This window comes from Vigna unguiculata, chromosome 3, assembly GCF_037176805.1.
Source record: "Vigna unguiculata cultivar grain cowpea cultivar isolate G323 ecotype 2 chromosome 3, ASM3717680v1, whole genome shotgun sequence".
NCBI lineage: Eukaryota > Viridiplantae > Streptophyta > Magnoliopsida > Fabales > Fabaceae > Vigna > Vigna unguiculata.
Window position 1 is genome coordinate 53,864,302 of NC_140794.1, and position 13,459 is coordinate 53,877,760.

The 13,459-nt window shown below is 34.3% G+C and overlaps 2 protein-coding genes across 11 annotated transcripts; one reads left to right on the forward strand and one right to left on the reverse strand.

Annotated features, from left to right (window-relative positions):
- Positions 1–193: 193 nt before the first annotated feature.
- On the reverse strand, positions 194–4,417 carry LOC114179402 (O-fucosyltransferase 29-like). Its single transcript, XM_028065737.2, has 9 exons — positions 3,938–4,417; positions 3,762–3,852; positions 2,822–2,898; positions 2,460–2,548; positions 2,180–2,369; positions 1,820–2,001; positions 1,344–1,446; positions 858–1,186; positions 194–769 (listed from the first exon to the last, which is right to left on the reverse strand). Exons 1-9 carry the CDS (start codon positions 4,136–4,138, stop codon positions 454–456), a joined length of 1,578 nt encoding a protein of 525 aa, XP_027921538.1. The 5' UTR covers positions 4,139–4,417; the 3' UTR covers positions 194–453.
- Positions 4,418–10,078: 5,661 nt separating this feature from the next.
- On the forward strand, positions 10,079–12,841 carry LOC114175815 (protein NONRESPONDING TO OXYLIPINS 2, mitochondrial). 10 transcript variants are annotated; one of them, XR_003602925.1, is made up of 5 exons: positions 10,079–10,295; positions 10,386–10,566; positions 11,247–11,306; positions 12,340–12,382; positions 12,656–12,841. XR_003602925.1 is itself a non-coding variant. In XM_085671297.1 (4 exons), the coding sequence occupies exons 1-3, from the start codon at positions 10,162–10,164 to the stop codon at positions 12,357–12,359; spliced, it is 273 nt and encodes a 90-aa protein (XP_085527423.1). In that variant the 5' UTR covers positions 10,079–10,161; the 3' UTR covers positions 12,360–12,382; positions 12,656–12,841. The 10 variants fall into 10 exon arrangements, 5 of the variants coding, with proteins under 5 accessions (XP_085527423.1, XP_027916429.1, XP_027916431.1 ...); XR_014993867.1 differs by having other exon boundaries at positions 10,386–10,504; XR_003602924.1 differs by lacking the exon at positions 12,340–12,382.
- The last annotated feature ends 618 nt before the right edge of the window (positions 12,842–13,459 follow it).

A 13,459-nucleotide genomic window follows, 5' to 3' on the forward strand; every position in this document is an offset into this window, starting at 1 on the left:
TTTTTTCAATCTTATCTGCAAGAACGATAATTTGGAAAAATGAAACGGATAAATGAGTACTTATTCAGAGATGGTAGGCAGAATCATAGGTGAATCTATACAATAACATTGATCATAAGCTTACCAAAGAAAAATTTTCGAGAAATTTCAGAATGCCTGATGAGGGAAAAACTAATTATGTTGCAAAATAAAATTACCTATAAGACATCTATTATTAACATTTGCAACGCGTTAATGTCTCTTACGTTTAGCCCTATACATGAATCTGAATTGAGCCATTCACAATATAAATAAAGAGGAGATTTTGATCATGGCCAATGACTAAATAAATTACCACTAATTTGATAGTTGCCAAATCAGACTTCAAAATGGAGGAGTAGCCGAAGATAATTTCTTGCCATTAACGAGGTCTTCTCTATCCGATTAAGGAGGCTGTACCAAATTTACTCATGTTTATTTAACTCGTTCTTGGCCGGCAACCATTACATTGTCTGCTTTCATTGTAACGATGTTGGCTGCGAGTCTAGGCGGACGGGTTCCATCTTGGCTCAGATCATTCATAAACGGTTTCTCACACACACATGTGCTTGGGTATTCGTGAAACTCTCCTCGTCCAGCTCTCATCTCATCTGGCTCTCCCATGAATCCTCTTTGGCATGCTTTAACCTTACTCGCAAATGTATACCAGTCCATCTCGTGCCTTGATGTGAATAGTGCACTAAGCTTCTTTGCATTTGGTCTGATGGTTCTTTTGTGACCCATATACCTCCTGATTCGCACATATGCAACAAACATGTTCATCGTATTACTTTTGGAACATAAAGGAAGAACAAAAGGGTGACACCATGTGTTCTTACCTACGTCCAGCTAGGATTTTGGCCATGTTACCATTATTGTTAGTGACAAACACATTACTTTCATCACAAACGATGTAGTCAATAGCAGCAAGGCGGGAAGAGAATGGATGAAAAGGTTTCAGCTCTTCTTCAGCAAGCATATCCTTTGTATAAATGTTAGGGAAGAGATCTTTGAGAGGCTGCATGGTTTCATCGCCACCATATATCTCTCCTGATGCAACATATAGGTATGTGTCATTTGTAAAACCCAGCGCTCGCAGCATTAAACCTACTTCATGAGGAGTAAGAGGGCATTTCCCACGCTTTCTCTCTCCATCAGGGCTCAAATCCTGTAATACCACAAGGGGTTCATCAATATCAGCAAAGAAATAACTAGTTCTAAGTGCTTCGATACTTCAGCACAGGAGAGAAAAGAAAAATTGCCATTAACTTGTCATCTTGCCATTGTGATAAGATTTTGTTATTAGAAGTCAGGATTAGTCTTACAGGCAATGTTGTCCACCTTTTCCTGATTTCACCGAGCTCATGTCTTTCTCTCTCACCCCCACCAAAATAGCAACCTGAAAATGCTAGCATATCTGGCTCAAACCTGCAATGAATAATTATGAATGAGATCCTTAACCTTTTATGAAGGCAATGGCCACAGTTCAAACCTGCCACATTGCTATTATTAAACTGTGTTGGAGATTTGACAATTTAAAATTGTTCAGCGCAAACCAACCAATTTCAGAAAATCGTATAAGAATTGTGAAAAGGGGAAAGTTAAATCAACCAGATTAAAACAGCTCAAAATATTAAAAAAGATAAGAGTGGAAAATGAATGATTGGGAGAGCAAGAGATCAAAGAAAAGAAAACCGGTTCTAAGATCTACAAAATTTAAGTGATTGCATGCCAGAGCAAACAACGATGCTTTAGATGGAAGTTGAATTTGAAATTTACACATCAGTTTCATTGGGCAAACCTCAAATGGACTGCTACATAACGGCTTGCCATCTTACGCATTTTCATTACAACTCTTTGACCAAGTTGTCGTATAGGTTTTGTAAACCTCAAAGCATGATAATTAACACGGCAGCGTAATTTTTGCAGCTCATCATCAAGATTATTTGCAAGTCTATAGTCAAATTTAGTCAATTGTAGAACCTGAAAAAATCCAAGAAGTCAGTTACAACCACAGCCCAAGTTAAAGGGAATGATCAACACTGATATTAAGCAAAACTAACAATTCAGTATGCAAGTCGTTTACAGAATCAACACATTTTCAAGGGAGACAATTAAGAAACTTCAAACATATACAAATCATAATAAAAAGTGCCATTACCCGTCTTCTCAAGAGTATTGGCAAAACTTGATCAAGATAATATTCAGGTTCTGATTTCCTTGGGACACGCATTGTATAAGGGGGCTTTTCCATAGACCGCATGATCTTATCAGGAACTCTTTTAATAATTGTAATATCTTTTGCAAGATACGTAATGAACCAATTCACATCAAAAATATTGGCAAAGTCACTGTATTCAACCAAACATGTTGTTATTAAAAGAAAAAATTGTTTTTCACTGTAATCAGAATATTGAATGCTTGTTAGATGTGCAGTTTACCTGTCATCCTTCCAAAAAGATTGATGATCCAACTCAGGAATAACTAGTGTGGCATTAAGAATTCTTGCAACCACAACTGCGTCTGTTATCTGGAGGCAAGAATACCATTGTCATTTCCACAAGGGCTTACGAATCACTTTAATTGAGAAAAAAAAGAAAGACAAACTATGATCATGACAAAACAAAGAGAATCTGTGCCTCGTTTTCATGATTTAATGAATAGGAGAGACCACCAAATGGCCTAATATTTTCCATTCATACAGGTAGAGCTAATCACCACCAGTGAGCATCAGATCTTACAGAAAATTCTTCTGATGTTTCAACAAAGATATTCCATATCATAAAACTTAAGTCCTACTTACCCCAGTTCTTTGTTGGTTAAGTCCTCCACTTGTAGCAATCAGCAAGTAGCCATTGGACTTGCGCTCACGTACAGCAGCTATATTATCCAATAACCAAAAAAGATAGAAAGTGTCATGTAGAAAAATCAGATGGTTCAGCCAAATCACAAGGAATGCATAAGCATTTGCTTAAAAGAAAAACGAAAGCATAAGACAACAACCCTTAGATTTGTACCCAAAGCACATAAATGAAGACGATGACTTAGTAAACTGTTTTAAATAAAAAGGGGAAATCATTTAAAGTTTTGTAAACCATTCAGCTGTCATATGTAACATGGAAGTAAAACTATACCATATACAAAAGCAGTAAAACACCATGCTTAAAATGCTAGCCTAGAACTGTCAAACTAGAATCGCTTCTACTGGTACAAACCTATTATTCTAGAGTAAAAGAGGCTACTGAACACTAGAACAACACAAGGTAAACACCAGAAGCATACAAGACATTGGCTAGCGTGATGGAAATCCGTCAAATCACTGGAAAGCTCACACACTGCACCCAGTAAAATTCTCCTTCCTTCTTGGCCTAAAGTATCATGTACTGTCCTAATCTTGCTAAAATATCCCAAATGAAACATATTTCCTTCTTTTCTCCCGAGGTTTAGTGTCAGAGACAACAAGGTAAAAAAGGACTCTGAAGTTTGAAGATCACGTAAAAATTGCAACAATCTCTAATTAAGCTACGGATATCACATCATACAACCCAACAAAGCAGCAAAGACAAGGAGTATCTAATCCCCCACCTATCGAGAAGGAAAATCACGACAATCTCAAATCCAAAAATTCCAAAATTGCCGTTAGGCTTCATAAACCTTCATCCATAATAAGCAACCACCACATCAAAACAACAACAAGAAGACAACAGCAACATAACTCAAGAAAGCAAGAAGACTTCACTCACGACCAAAATGCCGCCCCCTCTCTTTGCATCCATAATAGTATTTAGAATACTGCGATTTCCAAATATCAATTGGCTCATCCTCGCCTCCATCCTACAAACATTCAATTAAAACACGGTTAGCATCATCACTATCAGTAGCATCATCAAACATGGAATTATGTAATGTTGTTACGAACCAGTGTGGAGAGAGTGCGGCGGTGGAGTCGGTGAGAGTACCATTCGAGATCAGAAGCGACGTGGCCCGTCAATAGGGAAATCAGGCCCAACCCGAATAGCATTACCCCACAAACCATCGACCAAGACACGTGCTTGCCATTACGGTGCAACAGAGCCAGGTTGGTCCAAAACCACCGACCCGTCCACACACCGTTTTCCATTTCCGTCACCAAAACCAACACCGGTTCCTCATTCCGAGTAATAGAAGAGCCGAGGCAACGAAAAACCCTGATTTAGGGTTTTGCAGAAATGTGAATGGGAGAGTGTGTATGGGAATAAGAAGATGAAGAAGAAGAAGATGAAGAAAAAAAGATGAAGAAAGATTCTTTCTTTGTTTGCTTTCCCAAAATGAAAATGTGTGTGATGTTTAGATTTTATGAGTGATTTAGTTTGGGTTGTGTTGGTTTACCTAGATTCGGTTATTATTAGAAAGATGAGGGGAGAAATAATGTCTGAAGTGGTTTTATTAGTTAAGACAGAGGAAAAAAAGGAAAACACCATTATAGATTCTAGTGTGTGTGTCTCCATGATGCATAGGTACAATTCGCATGTCAAAAACCAGGTAAATGTCAATAATTTGCATAATATATCATATGACACACTACACACTAAAGAAATGGCACATGCTATGTAGCTCATGCTTACATGATATAGTATTACTAAAACTGTTTTATACTATAAGTCTATGATATTTAAACCCTTCTTTTGTCGATGATTAAAAGTTAAAAGTGAAATTCCTAAAATTTTATGATCCTTCCTTAATTAATTTCACTGTATTAAATTTATAACAAATTTCAGTGTATTAAATAATACTTCCTGATTAATTTCGAACAGATTGAGCTTTAAACACAATTTAATATTGATTACCATTTTTAATTGTTTATAAATATTCAAATCTTCAATAAATACTATTATGTGAAAAACAAATGAGGATACTGAAAATGATGAATCTCCTTTCTTGATTTATATATATATAATGTTTTTTTAGAAATTATGTAAGTAATGTTTTATATTTGTTTGATCTGTCCTAATATCTTGAATTTGATCAGTTTAATGATTGCTACAATTTTCGCGCGTGCGACGTTTAAAAGAAATTAAATATTTAAATTATATTATAATTAAATTTGAGGGAGAAGAATTTTTTAAATAAATAAATAAATTACATAGATAATTTATATTGTGGCCTAAGACTACTTTTAATTATTCATATTTAAAAAAATTAATATAAATTTAATTACTTAATTGGTCATCGTTTTTCTCAAGTCAGATTTTTAAATTCAATGTGGTCATGACTTTTGTAATTTGATTCAATTTGAGTTGTTCAAATTTTTTAAAAGTGATTCAATTTTATCTTTTATCATTAGTTTTTTACAAAAGTATTAAAGTAAATAATAAGTTTAATTCGTGATTTTTTTATTTAAACTTTTTTTAATATTTTAATTTTAAAATTTATTTTGAATTTTTATATTTTTACACGTGTCACTTCTTAGTTGATGTGACCAAACAATAACATTGTGATGTGACAATGTCATATAGACAGTCTCAGCTTTTTAGATTTATTATCGTTCAATTTTTTTATAAAAGTTGAGCAATATTTTTTTTTGAGACAATTTATTTTTTGTATAAATCTTATGCGAGTGTTTTTATTAAAATTAACATTTTTATTAAATATTTATTTAAATATTTTTAAATTAACTTTAAAATTTATATGAAATATTTATGACAACTTACATAAGTGAATTGATATAGAGTTAATACTTGAATTTTAAAAAATTATACTATTCAACTTATTAATTTCAATTTGTTCATTTTTTTTCTGTTATATGATTTGTGCTCTCTTTCACATCAGATTTAATAATCACACTCAAATTCTAACTAACATTATTTAAATATATATATATATATATATATATATATATATATATATATATATTAATGTTAGTTTAAAAACATTTTGAAAATATTTAATAAAATGTCAATTTTAGTAAGAATATTGAAATTAAATTTATAAAAAAATAAATTAAGACTCAATTTAGAGATGAACAATATTGTTTCCTTTTTACATAAATTGGAAATAAATTGAATCTAAAAACGAAATGTAGAGACCAAATTGAGACTCTAACTATGTGACATTGTCACACCACACTGCTATTGTCATGTCATATTGACTGTGGCACATGGTATAAATGTGAAATGACACATGTAAAACAAAATGAAAATTTAAAAACAAAATTTATAAAAAGTAACAAATTGACACGTAACACTGAATTTAACAATGTTTGTGGAAAATCTAACACCAAGTCGAAGCACTTTTAAAAAAATCACGATCAAATTAAATCAGATTAATAAAATTAGGACCAAAATGAGACGAAAAAGTAAAATTGGAAGACTAATATATCACTTCTTGATAAAAAAATATATTCATTTCACATGCTAAGTCTCATACCAACCCATTCATCCACAATTCATGAATCATACCCAAAAATATACTTCATGCTCCGTTATATACAGGTTAATCATCATACAATCATACTCAACCAAAACAGATCATTCAGGGGCTGGTAGACATTCAAATACAGCACAGACTCGCCCAGAAGTTCGCTCGAGCTGAGGGGTCTCGCTCAGGCGAGCCACCCCCTCCGCCTAGGCGAGGGCACAAGAACAAGTGTGTGGGCAACGCGGGATCTCGCTTAAGCGAGATCCCTCTCGCCTGGGCGAGTTGCCTGCTCGCTCAAAAGCCACAGCAGGTCGCCTGGGCGACCATTCGTGGAGAAAAGGCTTAGGCGAGCCTCTGTTAATCTCGCTTAGGCGAGACTAGCTCGCTTGGGCGAGTTTATCAGAGCCCGCCATTGTTTTCCCTGCAACAGATGTGAATACATACCACAAACAATAATCCCATCGCATCATGCATCCATATTAACAGGCAACCACAAAGAAATCACCAACCACATAAAATAGCAACTCAGACCAAGCCAACAGGAGGGTTCTAGCTTCCCTTACCTGGGAATAAGCTAGCAAAAGACTCGACACGAGCTTGACCCTAAACAGCGGAACACAGTCCTCAAGAGGTGACTCCCAGAGCTGGAAACCATGACCAACAGCGAAAACATTAGCTACTAGAGTAACAGTGGGGAAAACAGACACTAACGGAAGGAGTACTTACGTAAGAAGGGGAAACGAGTTCGAACTGGCGTGCTCACGGTGGTCCCCAAACCCTAGCAGAGCTCTAGCGTGGAAGGGAAAGGTGACAGTTGCTGCGTTTCTGTGAGAGTGAGAGTGAGAGTGGAAATTAGGGCAGACCTAAGGATTTTATACGTTGGGTCGGCCTTAGGCCCACTTACAAGGGCAGCCCACTAAATTAGGGCAGAAAAGCTAAAAGATTTTTAATGGGCCTTACAGAGGATCAACATGATATTTTTAGATGAAAAAATGGACCAAACAGTAATTCAACCAACATGCACCCCTAAAATATTACCTAAAGATCTACCACTGTTCATAACACCCTTTTTATTATTGAATTTTCTGTTCAACTCATTTCTATTCCTAAATTGCTTAATTTTACTAATTGTTTTATGGTTTTCTCCCAAAATACTTGTCTTATTGTGAAGCCCAATACCTTCCAGACGATTGGAGCAGCGGTGAGGAAACATATCAAGGCCTATTTTATCTCTTAGATAATTCTCAAGACAATTGAGTATATATGACACAAATATTTTCTTACCACATTCTGCTCTTATTAATAATGCTAGTCCTTGTAACTTGTGACATATGAAATTGGTCATCCATCTAATAACATGCTTTTTTTTTTATCATAATGATATTTTTTGTCCTTCTATTATTGTTCGTGATGTTTGTGTTTTTGCCCAACAAAAACATCTGAAATATTCTTCAAGCACTAGTAAATCTCTTAAATTTTTTTAACTCATCCATGTTGATATTTGGGACCCGATTTTAGTCTCTTTCATTAATGGATACAAGTATTTCTTAACTTAACTATAGTTGATGACTACTGCATATTTACTTGGATTCTTTTTCTTAAAAATAGAATTGAAGTTAGACCTCTTCTTTCAAGATTTTATTACTTTAATAGAAAATTAGTTTTCTTGCAAGCTTAAGAAAATACTTTTAGATAATGGCAAAAAGTTTCTTCTTAGAAATAAAACTCAAGTCAAACCCTTTTTTTCAAGATTTATTACTCAAACAAAAAATCAGTTTTCTTGCAAACTTAAGAAAATATGTTCGGATAATGACAAATAGTTTCTTTTTAATGATTTCTATAATAGTAAGGGTATTTTCATGAAACTTTATGTGTCGCAACCCCTTAACAAAACGAAATTGTTGAGAGGAAGCATCAACATCTTCTCTTTTCAATGTGTGTCATGATCTTTTTTTTCAAGAAGAAACAACAAACATTTTCTGGTCCTATTCACTTAAACTGGTTGTTCATCTTCTTAATAGGTTACCCAGTCCTTTTCTTGATAATCAATCTCGTTATGAATTTGTCTATTCTATTAAACCCGATTTTTCTAATCTAAAAGTTTTTAGTTGTTTGGCTTATGCCAGCTCTACCAGTATTGGAAGAACTAAATTGGATTCCCGAAACTGAAAATGTGTTTTTCCTTGGTTATAAATCCAGAACAAAAGGATATATTTTGTATGATCTTCACTCCAAGCTTATTTTTGTGACTAAGAATGTTATCTTTCTTGAAAATATTTTTTCTTAAACATTTTCTTCGCCATCTGATAACTATATTGATTCAAATGATGATTCTCATTCCTATGATATTAACATGTATGATTTTCTAACTTTACCTGTTGAACATGTCATTGACCTTACTATAGACCCTGCTCCTAGTCTTGTTTTTGATAATGATGAAGTTATTGATCCTGATCTTAGAACTTCTCATACAGTGAAAACAAGACTAGGCTTTGATACTTAGATCAATATTATTGTAGTGTTGCTTTCACTTCATGCTCTACTTTTTCCACACCTTATCCAATGCATTTATTTGTTTCTCATGATAATTGTTCTCCAAACTATACTGCCTTTTGTCATAATATTTATGCCCAAAATGAACCTTTATCCTTCAAAGAAGTGTCTCAACATGACTCTTGGAAACACACTATGGGTATTGGATTAAATGCTTTTGACAAAAACCAGACTCGAACTTTAGTTTCTCCTTCTTTTGGCATCAAGCCAATTAGTTGTCGCTGGGTTTACAAACTCAAATGGCACTATTGATAGGTTTAAAGCACAGTTGGCATCTAAGATTTTTACTTAAAGAGGCTTGATTATTTCGAAACCTTCTCTCTTGTTGTCAAACCTACTATTGTATGCATTTTTTTAGCCTTGGCTACTTCTAGTGATTGGTTTATTCATCAGTTGGATGGTTGGATGTTGACAATGCTTTCCTCCATGGAGATTTACACAAAGAGATCTATATGAAGCCTCCATCCGGTCTTTCTCTTCCCTAGCCAAATCTTGTTTGTGAGCTTAACAAGTCTCTATATGATTTAAAACAAGCCAGTCGTAATTGAAGAAAAAAATTAACTTCAGATTTACTTCTTTTGGCTACACACAAAGCTTTGCAACTCATATTGCTTAAAAAAAATCCAACCTATTGTCAACATCTAAGTTAATTATTCTATTTCCATATCTATTTTTCTAGAATATAAGAAAGTTTAAAATGTAAACTTTTAAGTCATTTTTAACATTTTATCCTACAACATTTAATAAATTAGAAAATATTCTGTTAGTCATAACTAATTGAGAGCTATACTCAACCCTTATATTAATACAAATATTTAACTTTTTTTTAGCGTTTTTTTATACTTTATGTAAAAATATTTTTTACTAATTAATCAAGTAATGAAATGTATAGAATACAATAAAATAAAGATGCGTCTTGTTGTTAAAAATAAAAAAAAAATCTAAAAATAAACGATGAATTAACAACTAATCAATTATCTACATTTACAAAATCAATAATTCGCACACCGAAAATAAAATAAAAGGGAAATAAAGTGTGGGAGAGGTCAGGCCCAGCCTATCAAAAGGCCCAATACTTTTAATTTAGAAGAAAATAGAGAAAATTAAAATAATCTCGTAAAAAAAAAATAAGAAGCAAAACCCTAAACCCTTTTTGCGCTGTTCTGTGTCCTCTTCCGATCTGATCTATCGTCAATGGCTTCCGCTTGCAGCAGAATCGCGCAACGAACGTTAATTTCGTCTGCAAAATCCGTCATTAAGTCCAATGTTCGCGCTTCTTCCAAACCAACTTTAACCTCCGTTCCTCTTCGACAGTCCTTGTTGACCAGGTTTCCCTTCCATCTACGACTTTCGTTCTGTTCCTAATCACAAAAACCTCTGAAATAATTCGTGTCTTTTTTGTGGTTGGTCTGTGGCAGGATCTCGCCGGAACTGAGATGCGCACAGTCGCTGTTGCCGCTGCACAGTGCGGTGGCGGCGGCTAGAATGACTTCTTGCTTGAGCGTAACTTCCAGAAGCTGCCGAGCGCTTTCTCAGGGTACTCTCTGCTGCACCTCTCCCGGCCTCTAATACTTTCTTTTTCAAAATTATACGCAAAGTGTGAGTAGCTTCTTTGCTTCTCCGATTGTGTTATTCTTTGGATTTTCTTTCTCTTTCCGTTTCTGAATAAATCGTTTTGAGCAAACTACAACAAACATTACAAAACCTAATACGTTTATTCTGTTTCTTTGTTTAATTAGGACCCATGCTCTGGTATTTCTCTTATGTAATTGAAAGTATTTCATTGGAGTTTAATTGGAGAGTTTCAGTTTCCAAACTTAATCAAAAGGCTGTAGTCTTTTTGCTACTGCTTGTTAAATTTTAGCAACATTTGGCCTCTTCATGATACTGTTGCATCAAATGTGGATAGTTGATACTAAATGATGTATAGGGAATGAACCAAAAAAAAATGCAATATAGATATTTTAGCCAAAAAAGAGGGTGCAGGGAACCTTTAGAATTAGGAAGCTATAGATAATTAAGCCAGCCGTTATAGATACTAAGCTAGAAAATTTGTTCTGACGATAGCATAATTTCAACATGCCGTGTCTAATGAAGAATGTAAATTTTTTTAGTCCGTCAGACGGCGTTGTGTAGCTTAGTAACTTATAGTTTATAGAGTTGGGGTGTTACGGGTTAGTAGATGGGTTTATGGAAAACAATTGGAGGCTGAGTAAGAAGTAATAGTCCTTTAACCAGGAGTTTTGTCGTTAACTAACTGTAAAATTTGGTTCCTGCAGGCACATAGTAATTTGGATTTTGCGGGACAAGCCAATTATGGCGTACTGCTTCATTATCAAGTATGAAAAAATTAGTGTTTGTTTAACATAGTGTAATCTCTTCAACCAATATTAGAATAGAGCTTCGATTTCTGCTATTTTTAAAACAAAATATGTTGGCGGCTTCTGCACATATTTGAAGTTTGATAGTGCCCTCGTTTTCCTTTTTGTGTGGGAAATGAAAATGGGAGGGAGAAAGAAGTTAGTGGATGAAATTGGTGAACAGATCTTGTATAATACTATAAAGTCTATATTCATTGACCGTTTTCATTTCTCATACTCCTCCTCTCTCTTAATGTTTCCTTAGCAAAGGAAATAATGATGCCCACTTGTCTATATAATCAATCGATCATTTTTGTTTTATGGTGATTTCTTTTAGAAAATCCTAAAGAATTTCCCCCTCTATGCTAAAGCCGCAAATTGGATGAGCATTCTATTAATGATATATTTTGATTTGATGTCTCACTGCATTACATTTACATATAAAGCTTTTGTTAATGATTTCAATCACTACCTCGATCTGTTGTACTCTATGTAACCTTCATTGCTAGGGTGATGAGCGCGACGAATTTCAACAATTAAACATATGAGTACTCAAATGTTTCCTGTTGGGTGTTATTGAGATTCATGAAATTTTGGAAGAAAGTTACCCACAGCCAGGACTCCAGCGCATTAGCACTTGAGCTGGAAATACCACTCCCTAACTAATCTCGTTGTAATCAATGCATGTCCTAAAATTTAAGTATACAACAGTTGGTGAGAATGAGTAGACTTGTTTAACATGTTTTTGTGTTAACAATGAGTTGTTGGATTAAGTTTTCATCAGTGGTTGCAGTGGTGGGAGATATTTGAAAAACAAATGAAAGGCCTTATGATAGGGAAATTGAAATTAGGCAGTGAATTGGGCATGGTGCAATGGATAATTAAAGGACTGTTATGATAGCCAACCAGACTCTTGAATGCAAATATTTGTCTTAAAAAGCTTATGATATTTTGACTTTTCCCTTTATAGTAAATAAATATAACACGATAACATAACTGCTACTTTCATCAGATGGAATTGATGGGACGTGAGACATTCATGCTGTTTTTGTAAGGTGTGGTCTTTTGTCTTTGCTGTCCGAATTGTTTGGAGAACCATCTTCTCTATTAGCATGGCTAACAATTTGTGCTTAAAACTTATGTTTGTTTAGACATTGTCAAGACCAAAGCAAATTGTGTTAATGCCATATGAACAGCGCTTATTAATTTCATTAACGATTTTAGCCCTTATTGACCTTGACATCATTGCCACTGCTCTTATGGACCTTTGATTTATTTAGAGTTTTTTACTCAAGCATGTTACTAACCGTGTCTTTATTTTATTTTAGAGCTTGGTTTATCAGTGCCAAGGTGAGACCTGCTACAAGCGAGAATGAAGAAAGCCTTGTGTTTGTGAGGATATCTAGATGATTAACACTAATACGCAGTAAGCGGCTGTATACACTGTGATTCTTTCAGTCAGAGAAAATGGATATTTGCTGAATAAATGATTCTCGCGTTGATTTTTACATTCATTCACTTGCTTTCTCCACTCGTGTTATTAAGCCCGAGTTCTTCAGTTCTTACCATTATTGCAATTAATAAACCCCAAAACACATTCTAAGTATGATTTTTTATAAAGGATTTTTAAGAAAGAAAATTTGGAAAAAAAAGTTACTAGTTTTTTGTAAATTAGAATAAATGCCAATTTTTCATTTTCTATTTTGAAAGTCGGTGTTGACTTGTCCAAATAAACCCTTTTTATAAAATCATTGCCTACTGCCAGTAAAACCTCTTATCCACAGCCACAGTCACCCTGCATCCGTCAGTGTGGATCCGAATTCCAGTAGATCAAGATTGGGGCCAAGTTAAGAAGCTGTAGAAAAAAAACTCGTAATACTCCGGCCAATTTTATTAACAATAACCTCTATAATATCATTAGTTTAAGTTGTCTTTTAGAAACGAAACCAAACAAATGTCTTAAAAAAGTCATATTCCAAAAGAAAAGGTAAATTATATTTTGTAAAGAATGGTTACTGGACAGAGATTTGTTAGGCCACATTGGTAAGCCTCAGTCATGAATACCACAATGAATGAAGAGACAAAATGCGTATGGGTTTGAAAAACTTAAGTTGGCCAAAGCACTCAGAATT

Coding starts and splice junctions, on each gene's coding strand:
- LOC114179402 (XM_028065737.2), bottom strand. CDS start 4,138: ATGGAAAACGGTGTGTGGACGGGTCGGTGGTTTTGGACCAACCTGGCT. Junction 2,899..3,761: donor GAGGGGGCGGCATTTTGGTC/GTGAGTGAAGTC, acceptor TGGATAATATAG/CTGCTGTACGTGAGCGCAAG. Junction 1,447..1,819: donor TATGTAGCAGTCCATTTGAG/GTTTGCCCAATG, acceptor TATTCATTGCAG/GTTTGAGCCAGATATGCTAG.
- LOC114175815 (XM_028060628.1), top strand. CDS start 10,162: ATGGCTTCCGCTTGCAGCAGAATCGCGCAACGAACGTTAATTTCGTCT. Junction 10,296..10,385: donor CGACAGTCCTTGTTGACCAG/GTTTCCCTTCCA, acceptor GGTCTGTGGCAG/GATCTCGCCGGAACTGAGAT.